Source organism: Rhipicephalus microplus, chromosome 9 (assembly GCF_043290135.1).
Source record: "Rhipicephalus microplus isolate Deutch F79 chromosome 9, USDA_Rmic, whole genome shotgun sequence".
In the NCBI taxonomy this organism is placed as follows: domain Eukaryota; kingdom Metazoa; phylum Arthropoda; class Arachnida; order Ixodida; family Ixodidae; genus Rhipicephalus; species Rhipicephalus microplus.
This window is the reverse complement of record NC_134708.1, coordinates 95220685-95233660: the sequence shown is the minus strand read 5'-3', so window position 1 is coordinate 95233660 and position 12976 is coordinate 95220685. Positions and strand designations below refer to the sequence as shown.

Below are 12976 nucleotides of genomic sequence, written 5' to 3'. Positions count from 1 at the left end.
TTCTGATGGAAGCGGAAATGTTGTAGGCCCGTGTGCTCAGATTTGGGTGCACGTTAAAGAACCCCAGGTGGTCGAAACTTCCAGAGTCTTCCACTACGGCGTCTCTCACAATCTTATCGTGGTTTTGGGACGTTGAACCCCACATATCAATCTATCAATAAAAAAAACATCAGCAGGGGTTTACACGCATTTATCGATGTACAATAAGACTGCGTTGACTCGCCTCCACTCGCAGTGAATAATCCACGAAACGGAAACAGCAGGGTACTGAAAAGAACCTGCACGAAAAGTGGATGTAAGCTCACGTCGGTAAAAATGTCACGCCCCCACTTTGCTGCGGAAAGACACTGTATGGCTCTGGACCAACACGCAGCAAGATAGCTTTCATAGACTGCGCGAGGCTCTGATCCAAGCACCCATCCTCCGGCATTTTGACTCTAGTAAACAAGGTACATTATCCATGGACGCAATCCAGCTGAGGGTAGGTGATCTTTTGACGCAAGATCCGCAGTCTGTCGCACTTTCACCAAGGACATTTACAGTCGCGCATATACAATACGCACAGCTAGAGAAACATTCGCTATTCGACATGGTGGCGCCAGATTTCATTACTAGATAAACGAACCACATGCGGTGACTGTTGAGACTGATAACCGCATCTCAGTTACGATATTCGATAAGCCATCGCACGAGTTCCGTGTATACTAGTGCCTCCAAACTCTGCAACTTTACACTATTCGATTTACGTACTACAAACCTGCCAAAGAACTATGCCTCACAGATGCCTTATAAATGTTTCCTAGCGAAATAAAGACAAAGATCACGAGCAGTTCCAAGTGCCCGTTCTTGATCGTATTTACGCCTTGTATGACATGCTGCAGGATATACTTCGTGCAACCAATGAAGACGCGGTACTGGGTAAGCTCCGAGAACACGCCATACCACGTGGTCGTTTTAGGAGCAAAATATCGGCGAGCCGTTTGAAAAGTGGTGAGATTACCGGACAAAATGCATGGACAAGGTGACCCTGTATTCCGGAGAAACAACACATTTGTGCCCCAAATGAATATGTCAGAAATAATTCGCACTCTTCACGCGGTGCATGTTGGAACTGGAAAGAAGAATACTAGAGCAAGGCACGTGATGCTTTGGACGAACATGTCAAGCGGCATCAAACGGTTTTGTAAAGCGTGTAGATTGTGCCACATTTGCAAAGTGTGCAAAGTGTGTACACTTTAAATGAAAAAAGACGAGCGCTTACTATTTAGACTATACACTTAGCCGGGGTGTCGTTTTAGCAAGCTTGATGGCGCGATGAGGTATGCCAGGAACTATTGATCATCTGCTATCTCGTAATCAGATCACCTACTACGTGACGCCAAAGCAGCAAAACAAAAGAGTTCCACATCGCCTTAATGGCGACAAGTGGCGCTTACTAACTGTCCTACGTTTAAACACACATATATTCCACTTTAAGGCAGCACATGTTTGACCGCCACTGCAGCTCAATGATAGAACATCGGGCGTGTTTTCCGGAGGTCACAAGTACGGATCTTGTCAGTGGCAAGTTGGCTTTTCGTCCACTTTTTTATCTTTACATTTACTTTAAAATAACTTCTAATCTTTACATTTACTTTAAAACAACTTTTAATAACATGTCCCAAGCTTTCATTATTATTATTGTCTGTTAGTTCTCATAAAGATCTCAAATGGGCTCTTATGAGCCGCGATGTACCTAAACTACCATGGTAGGTTGCCGGCGTGGACGTGCTATGTTTTCGAGACTATGATTTCGCAGTCACTGCCGACTTATACCCGTTTTTTTTTTAAATTGCGAGTTTAGAACCACAACAATGAGCTCACCTAAAGCATGGTGACCAGAAATCTTTTTCGTTCATGGCTTACCCACTCAATTGTGCAGCGATAATGATCTGCTTTTTGTTAGTCACGAGTTCAAGAAATGTTGGAACACCTTCAAGCCCCTAACAACCGTGGTCAAACGGCATGAATAAGAGAAGGATAAAAAAGGGAAAAAGCCTTAAAATAGTGCCCGTTTAAAAGGCAGTGTTTGAGATGGCTTTGCTGGAGTGGCTCATCATCCCACGTGATGATGAGCCCCAGCCCCCACGCAAAGGCCGATCGGACGCCACATGAAAGCGCTGCTGCCGGTACCTACTAGCCCATTAAAACCGAAAACCATCCCAGTGGACGTGGACTAGGGCTGTCTTCGAGAAATACGCCAACGACACAGGACCTACTATCATCACTGTAGCAGGAACGTAGTGCGTGTGAGACCAGGCCAGCAGGTCACTGTGCACGGTAACCACCAGGAGGCCAGGGCTCCTGCAGTCTCCATTAAACCAACTTGCCTCCGTGAAAGCTAACCACAGCCGTGAACTTAGATGAATTGGAGAGCACCTCCACCTGATAGAACCAGAACCTGAGTCGAGCTAGCTAGACACTAACTTCGTCCATCAAAACAGATTGCCCTCAACGTCCCTTAAGGAACGACGAAGAAGTACCAGACAATGACGTGAGCCCCATCGGTGCCCCCTACACGTGAGACACTAAGCATGTGATAATTCTTTTACAGAAGAAATAAGGCGCAAACTAGACGAAATTAGAAAAAAAACATGGAAGAATGCGTAAAACAAGCGCAAGCTGGCCAAACAAAATATTCTATTTCAAGTTTTTAGCTGTGAAAGGCAACATCTGGCAAGGCTCACAAACTGTCCCTCAGTGTTTGTCGTTACTGTCCACGCACGCTTGCAGCAGCAGTTGTATCACTCTTGTTCCTTCAATAAAGGTTTTCATCACCATACGCCTACTCGCAAACAGATGTATACCCGATTTTGCCTCTACAGCGTAGACTGAGAATTAAAGCAGTCAGTCGGCTGTCAGTGAGCTTTTAGTGTTTTCCGCAGAGACGGCTTCAACTCTATTGCTGAATGAACCAGCTACAGATGTTCTTTTTTATTGTGTTTAGAAATGTGGCAGATCAGTCCTCTAACACATTAACTTGTATACCTTTGTTCACAAGCACCACGAGAATGGCTGCATGCTCGCCAAAGTTTATTACTGAACTACAGAGCTGGCGTCATACCGGTGCATGGAGTAGGAACATGCATGTGTACAATCTCTCTCTACCCAAAGTGATGAAGAACACGCTGAGCATTGGAAAGGAAAATCATAAGTGTAACTGTAAGATACAGAAATAAAGCAGAGTGGCTAAAGATAGAACTGGGAGATAATGACATCTAAGTGGAATCAAAAAGAAATGAAGTTGAGTTAGGTTACGAAGCAAGTAGGCCGGATCAGCAGTGATCATTAGGAGTGAACGAGTAGCTTTTATGGGAAAAGAAACGCGTGAGGAGGGAGAGAACATAACGTGGGTGGATGAAATTAAGAAATTGCCGGATATAACGTGGCAGCAGCACGCAAAAAGTGCATGAATTGGTAGAACGCCCAGAAGGCTTTGGCCTTGACTGGCTTAGTCATGCTGCTGCAGCTGAAGGTGACGTAGAGAAGGAAGATTTATGGTTACTCAATTTATTTGTTTTGCAGTGCTAGACTAATGTTCTTGCACCTAGCTATTTTGGTTTTAACCGCACCTCTTGCTTCAACCAGAGTATAAATATTGCTATCGCTACGTGCGATAACTAGACCAAATGCATGTTGCTGACTTGCATACCGTAAGTCACGTTATTTTAGGCTGTTATTCAATTGAACAAAAAACAGAAAAGTAATCAACAAACCTATAAAGGAAGCAATCTAGAAAATATTCAATAAACAAGTACTCAATCAGTTTCTACGAAATGAGATGAATCCATATCAAACGGCGGTTTAGTACAGCCTTTTTAACTTTATATCGATTGAGTATTGGCTCTAGCTTACTGCCGGATTGCGATAAGCATAATATTACGAGGGACGAACGGGTGCCGCTTCAGAGAGCTTTGCCTCTAAAAACTGGTGTTATTCTTTGACCATCCTGCGTTTTCATTGTACACTGAATTCTAAATTAACGTGATTTCCCACTTCAATAAAATAGCAGCCTCTTACGTACGTGGACGCCGCACTATACCCAGAGGGAAGGCGTGCACACGTGAATGCCATGGAGAATCGCAAGGGCAAATGGTTCGCGAGTGCCACGGTACGTACTGAACACAAAGGGACGGCCGAAGAGACGATGATTTCTCCTGCACTGGTCGCGGCACCGGAAGCTGCAGTTGTAATCAGTGACTCGCAAGCTGCCGTCCGTGCCATCGCGCGCGGTAGCATCTCGTGCCTGGCGGCCCGGATGCTTCAGTCAAGTTATGGCAACAAGGACGGCGGCGAGCTTCGAGTAGCGATGGGCTTGGTGTCGTCGTTCTCGCTTCTAAAAACTGAAAATGCGACCGTCTTCTTTCTGTGGACCCCGGCTAACACTAGCGCCCAGCTCGCAGGCAGCCAGGTGGCCCACACTGCGGCTCATCTCACTCACTGAGCCGCGGCCCATTCAGTGGCCGCCTTCACCTCCGAGAGCGGGGCGATGACATTATCAACACAACAATAACAAACGGAATGGTCGTAGTGTGGTCGCTTGACCACAATCAACGACATTGCACCACATTACAGAATAAACAGACGCAAATACCCCCCACCACACAACAAATTGAACAAAAGACAGGCCGAAACTCTGAGGTTGTTACAGACAAATACGTTCCGCAGCCCGGTGATACCACGTCTGTGTTATCCGAGCATATACCCAATGGACACGTGTAAAGCGTGCGGGGAAAGGGCCACATGCGGCGCATCGTTTGGAAATGTGCCCAAAAAAGTAATGTCGCTGCCGCCACTCCCTTCGCGACGCATGTTAGGCAGGGACGAACTCCTGCTGCTACAACCGCCCGAGGGCAGGGGCCGGCCTCCGCCGCAACTACAGACACTGTTGCGGTTCGTCAGCTGCGCTGTCACTGGGAGGCGGCACCCACGAGCGACGAGCAGGCCAACCAGCTTTAGGCCATCCGATAATCCGACAATCCGAGGATGCCACCAGGGTCCAAGGACTTCGAGAAATCACCTGAGGCACCGCCATCGTAATCGACAGAGGGTGGGAAAAGACAGGAGTTAATCCTCTCTTTCCCCACCTCACCCAGAGGAAACAGCCGGACTTCAAATAAAATTTATTCATCATTTCATTACGGCGGCATCAAACCGTTCACTTTTGGATTTCATGCATCATAACAACTATAATACCGAAATTACTGTGCATAGATGATAAGGCAAAGGCAAATAGATAAGTACCGAGCACTGTAATTGATTTTTGGACTGAAAGTGTGCCGGAAATGAAAAAATTGTGGAGCGAGCCAACTGAAACACATCACATTCATTTTGCTTGATCGGCCATTTTCTTATTTCCACTGATTTTTTTTTAGTAAAAAGTGAGAAGTTCACTGAAGTAATCTTGAGCATAAGTTACATTAAGCTGTCGCATTCATTCGTGACAGTACGGAAGAGAAAAAGATAATTTATTAGGAGACAGAGAGAACAGTCTTAGCTAACTTGCTCGTGCCTCCTACTCCACGCAGGGCATTAGGTAATTGAGCTGAAAAAATTGGTCCCAAATCTCTATGTTACACCACAAATGTCGTCGAAAGACGATAGTATTGCGTCTGGAGGGAGTGAACAAAACGTCTATTTCATATTCTGCGCTTGAAAATCGGTGAATGCTATTCTGGAGGCACTGCGTTAGAGTGCCTCGAGCGTGTAGCGGAGGCGAACGAGCGCATCGATGCTCGTTAGTTACTGTATATGCTACCTTTAGGTAGCAGAGTTGTGCCACTGTTTTCCGGGCGCCGCTCGCTCCACCTGCGGGATTTCAGTGCCCCTATTCACCGAGCGCCGACACGTGGTCATACGTGGTTCAACTGCACTGTGGAGAAGCCAACGATACGATGATTCCGGGCAGATGAAGCTTGTTGGACATCGGCTGTTGTTATTTTCGCCGCACTTCTTCGGTACTGTAGTCATGTTGGTCGAGAGAAATGTGGTATCAAGTACATTTGGTGGTAAGTTGTACTACTTACCGCCCATGTGCTTAGACGCGGGTGTTGCTAGAGAAAGATAAGTCTTCGGTAAGGAAGAAACAAATGTTTGACTTCTTTTTATCTATCCATGGCACTGCAAACTGGCTAAATTTTTATTACCCACAGATGCAGTGATTACGTTATACATGCAGAGTTGGTCAGCGTGGGTCGGCTGCATACGTCCCAATTGGTCTGACTGGTATAACACTACAAATAGAGAAGGAAGGAAGGAAGGAAGTATGTTTATTACAGAAAGGCAGAGAGGTCGGCCTGAGCGATAGTTTGCTCTAGCTTGCTACTCTACACTGGGGGAAGGGAAAGGGGAAAAGAAAGATTAATGGATGACGATGGTGAGATAGAGAGGTGAGTATGTAGTGTTTTCTAGCTGAGACACATTTTATAGCCGCGAACATAGTCCAGTTGTTTCTAAAAAGGTATTAACTGCTCTTGTGACCGCAGTTGCACTATAGAGAAACGATATGTTAAACTAGGCTTATTCAAATCGACAAGGTGTTGCAGCTAGTGCGCAAATTACGTGAATTCAATGCAGCTTTCAAACCTTACGCGGAAGGAATGTTGGGCGCCACAGGGCTGTTGAACAACGATTCACATCAGCTGTCGTGAGCCGCAATTGAAATACGAGCGTAAGAGAGAGCTGCGCGTAATATGGGCGTCGCACGGATACTCTCGATCGCAATACAGCTTGATTCAGTTGAAGGCCAAAAAATCTACACCTGGCTCTCTCACACAGTTAACGAACGAGTCCAACACAATTAAAAAACATATCCCTTACTGGTTCAATTGCGATCAAAAGTGCAAAAATAATTTCATATTTGTAAATTGGAAAAACAGCAGAAAAGAAGAGGAAGCTAGTGTAACCAACCATAAATAAAAATCTAGTATAAACCAACCATCTTACTGGTTTCACGAGCCGACGCACTTTGTTCTACTATTACATACCATAAACGTAAGCATCAAATAAAGGCTTCTAGGTGTGACCGGAGCAACCAAGTTTTACTCATATTTTTAAAAATAGAAAGAAAGTGAAAAAATTAAGCCACGCTAATACCATATTCTCTCAATATTGAGGAACAATGTAGACCTCTGAGGCGCGAGCGTTGCTCCTACGTGGATGCGAGTGGCTTTCCTGCAAGGCATTTGAACCCAAGATGGCGTACTTTGGCGCAAATCTGCTACCTAAAGGTAGCATATACAGTAACTCTAAGGCACGTTAGACGTAGGCGCCATCTGGCAGTTATCTTCGAAAATGAAGACGTGCAGCCCGCGGAGAAACATGCGCACCAGTCTTGGAGGTGATAAGGTGTAGAACGCAAAGCGACGGGCAGGTGCTACCACCGTGACGTCGTAGCAAAGCGTTTGCAACACCTTTTTGAGCATTGCCTTGCACTGTCAGCGAAGCGCGATAAACGCTACATTCCTTAGACTTGTGTGTGCCTCTTCTAGTATAAAGGCAGACATACAAAACTTTGAAGCGTTGTTATGGCGCCTCAGATATGCGCAACAACTGTTTTTTAATTGACAATCACACATGTATGATCGCTAAGCATTGAGCAATATTGGTGGACGCTGCGGATGGGGTCGGCCGTTTGAGGTATCATTAGGGTGGACAAACAGACAAATGCACGGACGGACGCACGGTTGGACAGACAAACAGACCTAAATTTTCCCGTCGAAGGTCCCCAAAAAAGGCTACCGTCCTTGAAAAATGAAGGGTAATAGTGAGAACCGGAAGAGGTGGTGCCTTTGTGCAGTAGCCACTTAGCACAGTGATTCCCCTGTAGCTTAGTATCCAGTCCAGTGTTTTTTAGAAAGTCTGGAATAGCCCTAGTAGTGGCATACCTATTTAACCCATGGTAGACCAACGCAGGTGAAGCGCTGCTGACTGCTTCAGATTGACGCAGTTGTGGCCGAAGCATTGACTTTGGCGCAATGCAGGCCATTTAGCACCACCCCGTCGACAGTTAGCGGAATTCGGCCTAATGACGGCAAGCTACCACTGTGGGGTCGATGTTAAAAACGCAAAATTAGGCCGATGGCTAAGAAAGTTTTATAACCATGAGTTGCGTACGTTGATAGAATGTTGCAGGACACATTTACCGATGCTGGGCCAAGGTTAATCACTTGCAGATATATTGCTTGGGATTGACGTTCTCAATAAAAAGAGACGCAAGCGTTCACAAATATGTAAAGTGATCAGAGCTTGCGTACAATGCAGGGCTCCTGCTACACCAAGTACTTCGGCGCATAGAGTTTCCTAAATTTAACTAAAGAAAACTCTGGCACTGCGTTCGTTTAGCGATCATAGGAATCATGGGCAGTACACCCATTTGTCTAGTCATCGTACTCGCGGGTGGCAATTCGTACTTGCTGCTTCGTTTATTGCTGTGTTTCAGTTTTGTTTTCAAAAATATACTGTACCCTTTTATACTTCGTTACCCAATTTGGAAAGGTAAGTCTAAAAGAATAAATTGGTGAAGCGCAACCACTGAACATTTGCTAATATTTGTTTCGTAAGAAAACAACTCCAAGCCACACTAACACACATGAAGCCAAAAACAGGCCAGAAGTACGAATATTAGACAAATGAGTGACTACCCATCATTCCCATGCTCACTGAAGCGCCGTGCGTTGCAGTTCCCTTAGACACTAGCGCCAGAGTTCCTTCTAGAGTATATTAGGAAACTCTATGCTTCGGTGGAAAAACATAAGTTTCTTTCAAATGGCATTTCCCTCTATTGTCGAAACGTCAGTTATGTGCTGAGGTTTTTGTAGTCGAGCCATTTTTTAGCAATTATTCTTATTGGAATTCTTAGCGGCCATTCAAATGAACAATACGACCGAAACAATGACTTAGATACACTTCCCTTTGTTAGCTAATGGACAGAAGAGTAGAGTTGCCGTTGTGCCTTGAACGCCCAGTCGGTTGGAATAAGCTTCACGTGGGGCGCACTTCGGTGTTACGTGCAGTAAACAGAAGCGGGATGCGAAGAGAGGTTGTAGTAGCCATATTGATTCTTTCTGCAACTGATTTTAGGTTTGCAACATTCACGAACTCTATAGCTCCTCGGTCTCTTGTGAGTGTGAAACAGGTGAGCTATAATTTTTGTGTTGTTGTTGTCGCCTAAAAATTGTTGAACCCTTGAACACACTCGTACGTAATTAAAAATTGACATTATGCTTTATTCATTGGTTAGTCTCAGCGGTAATTGATCAGTGTGACTTCCGAGTAATGCAAATAATCAGTTCTTGGCTATGCCAGAAGGCCGCAAACTCCAGAATTGGAAATCGTTTCGTTCAAAGCAATACGAAAGCCTCGAGGACGCTTAAGGTAGAATGGAAGGGTGTAGCGTAATTACGCTTCATACTCATCACCTTCCCTTCAATTGACATGCTTCGCTTCTCTGTCAAAACATGAACCATTCAACGATGAAGAGAGTGTCTGCGTGCGTAAAACTAGCCATCTAAACTCTTTCATTGCCGCGAGAAAACGATGTTTTTTTCATATTCCCCCGAAGAAAGCTTTTTCCCGTGCAAAAGTACTCAACGCACTACCGGAAACGAAGATATACCCAATGAATTCTTCTTTCAAAATATATAGGTCGTATAGCAATTTATAGGTGGTACGAAAGTTGGAATGTGTACAAAATTTTGCCCCCACCACATAAACAGAAAATTTAAAATACTAAGTAAGCGAAACTTCGAAAACGAAGAAAATTCAAGATATACAATTGGCAGATAACTGACCCACGAATAGTGCAAAAACAATATATGCACTTCACATCGATGTTTTATTATAAAGAAAAAACTCAAAACGGAGCTACTATTTACTTGCTCGTGCCATGTGGTAAAAAACTTTGTCATTTTTTGTAACATTCAGGTGGTCTCGTGCACATTTAACACAAATTTATGCTTTTAACAAGTTGAGCCTGCTGGTGTTTCAATGCAGTTGGATTGCAGCACCGTGAACCTTGCCATAAAAATCGGATGGTAAATGCAATTTACGAATTCATCTGGCGTCACGTATTTTCGTGAACCACCTCCCTTCACATTGGCTGGGGCTCCTAAATTTGCATACAATAGTATTTATCTGGGTTTTTGCAGATGGTAGTGAAAAGAATGAACGAAATTTCGCACCATCCTGAAACGTCTGGCACCACTTCGTAGTGTTGGGTCGAGGTTAGCTCCGAGCAGCCTTCTTGTTGCCAAGAGAAGCTCGCTGCCGGCGCCAGCCCGTTGTACCTTAGCGTTGGTGTACCACACACGTAACTAGAATTGATCTATGATTGTGAACAAAGGCCAGTAAGTTCGCACGTGCGGTTACTGGACGCAAACCCCTAAATGGTCGTGGATGCCTGAAGCTGACAGGATAGATCCTTGTTGTCAGAGCTTGACACTTAGGTGATGTCATCGGGGTTGGCTTTTCCTGACTCCACTCACGTGTGGTTGCAAGATAGTTTCGCGCGGCGCCCGCATCACGTGGGGCAGGTGCGCAGCCATGCGCACGTGACGATGACGCCATTGGAGCTGCAATGTATGTGGACCTGAGTATAATATAACAAGAGAAGTGAAACCAAAGCTCTGGTAAACTGGCTGAAAAACTCGACTACACACGTTATGCGGCGGAGATTTGAAAATATGTTTGGTAGAATAACTCTTCCCCGACTCTGAGAAGCGCTGGGTTGAATAGCTGGCATGAATATGTAGCAATTATAAGCCCTAAACATTGTCATAATAAAAGCTGACACCACAATTTGATAATTAAGTTCCAAGAGTGATTCAAACTACACAATTTTGAGGTTACGCAAGCACAACCTTGAGCGGCTGCACGGTTTTTTTTTAAGATTGTCGGTTAAGCGTATTTTTCGAACAAAACACGCACAACTGAATTGAGCAGACATCTGTGAAAAGTCACCCTGTTGCCAAAACGGGCAAATTAACACTTATCCCACAAGTCCAATGCTCAGACTAACTACCCGATGCGCGAAGTGCACCTAAAACAAGTTTAGCGTATTAAAACAGATGAATAAAGGCATCGATCATATAAGATCGGTTTATTTTAGGCAGGTAACGGAAGATTGTAATTACCGTAAAGTGCCTGCTGCAAGCGTCACTACGACTGGTTTTTGGAGGAGGAGGGGTAGGAGGAGGATTGAAGGAGGAAGGAGAGGGAGGTAAGGCTGTTCTCAGGCCGGCTGGCTACCCTGTACTGGGGAAGGGGGTAAGGGGTATAAAAGATCAGAGAAACGAGACCTTGTAAAAAAAGGAGAAGGTCAGCAGACGATCCACGACGCTGCTTACAGTCTGTCTCTAAGACCACTTGCCCGCAGAAAGCGCAACGACGCTCTCAATGCCTTGCATGCAGAGGATGGTCTCGGCCAGTGTCCTAATGCCCTTTCTTCCGACAATTGGCAATTGTCCATTCTATCTAAAACTTTCGATAGTTCTTTTCTTGGCCCACTGAAGCGAGGACACTCGCAGAGAAGATGGGAGAAAGTCTCTGTGCAGCCACAGTTGGCACATTTTGGGCTGCTGGCCGTTCCGATTCGAAACGAATAAGCATTCGTAAAGGCCACCCCAATCCTTAGACAGCACAAAAGTGTCTCCTCAGCTCTGGTTATTCCTGATGGAAGACGTAGCTGTAGGTGTGGGTCGAAATTATGAAGGCGGACGTTGGTGAATGCCGGTGAATTACACTGAGCGAGTGTCCGTTCTCGTGCAAGTGATCGAAGCCTCGCAGCGGCGTCAGTTCTTGATAATGGTATAGCTGCCCAAGGGGCATCATGATGAGCAGATCGGGTTGCTTCATCTGTACGGTCGTTTCCATCAATGCTGCAGTGGCCTGGTATCCATTGATACGCTATGTCATGTTGTTTATCTATAGCCCGGTGATGAAACAGTCGTATTTTAGCAATTAGTTGTTCGTTTGGTCCGTGACGATATGGCGAGGCAATGCCCTGGAGGGCTGCTTTGGAGTCGGAGAAGATTGACCATGTCTGCTGCGGTTCAACTAGGAACTCCAGAACGGCACGAATGGTGGCGAGATCTGCCGCCATAAATGATGTCAGATGCGAGGTCCTTAACTTTATCGTGATATTTCTCCGGAATTACCAGGGTCGTACCCAGGAATTTCTTTTGTGGGGGGGGGGGGGGGGTTGCGTGTAGAACGGCTGCCATTTTTTAAGATTTATACTGGCTTATTTTCGTGAACAAAGCAAGTACATCGCTTACTTGTAATAATTCGATGGTACTTTTCAAATATTTGTACCCAAATAAATAAATTGGTATGTCACCCTCGAACTCTGGTTAAAGCAAGAAATAAGTTAGGAAAATAGCACCACCAAAGCCGGGGACACCGCGACCAACGGCTCCTGATGAAGTAACACAATGTAACCGCGGTACAAAAATGGTATGTGTGTGTTACAAGCTGCCACTCTAGCGTCGCCAGCGCGAAGTCGGCGACGGGAATGGCAGCAGGTTACGTCGTTCCGTACGTAAGCAGAGACAGTGAAGAGATCAGAGACGTATGTGGGGAAAAACAAAACTCTAGTGATATTGCAGCACTGCAGAAAAATCTAGGAATATTGCAGAGGAATCTAGTACAACACTTAATACCAACTAACAAAATACATATAGAATCAATAAATCAGCTTACAAGAGAGAAGGTTTACAAACTACACAAAACTAACCAACAATAAAACTACAGATGAGAAAGTCCGAAGGTATAAACAGGTGAAGGATACCTGTGATGACCGGCAGCATTGAGTCCACGACGATCGGATGCGAGAAGTCAGAGAGAGTTCTGGCACAACTGCGATGCCGGCGGTGTTGCAGCGCTGGTGTTTCCGGGAGGCTAGTGCTTGAAGCCGATCTCGGGCAGGTTGAGCTTACTC

General features: G+C 45.3%; 1 protein-coding gene across 3 annotated transcripts in view; it reads left to right on the top strand.

Annotated features, from left to right (window-relative positions):
* The first annotated feature begins 8996 nt into the window (after positions 1–8996).
* LOC142771418 (uncharacterized) overlaps positions 8997–12976 on the top strand; it is a 55344-nt gene continuing 51364 nt past the window's right edge. For all 3 annotated transcript variants that reach the window (XR_012885909.1, XR_012885908.1, XM_075872899.1), the window contains exon 1: positions 8997–9175. Coding sequence is in view for 1 of the 3 variants with exons in the window: in XM_075872899.1 (XP_075729014.1) it covers positions 9068–9175 (108 nt within the window). In the remaining 2 variants the exon portion in view is untranslated. The remainder of the gene's footprint in view (positions 9176–12976) is intronic.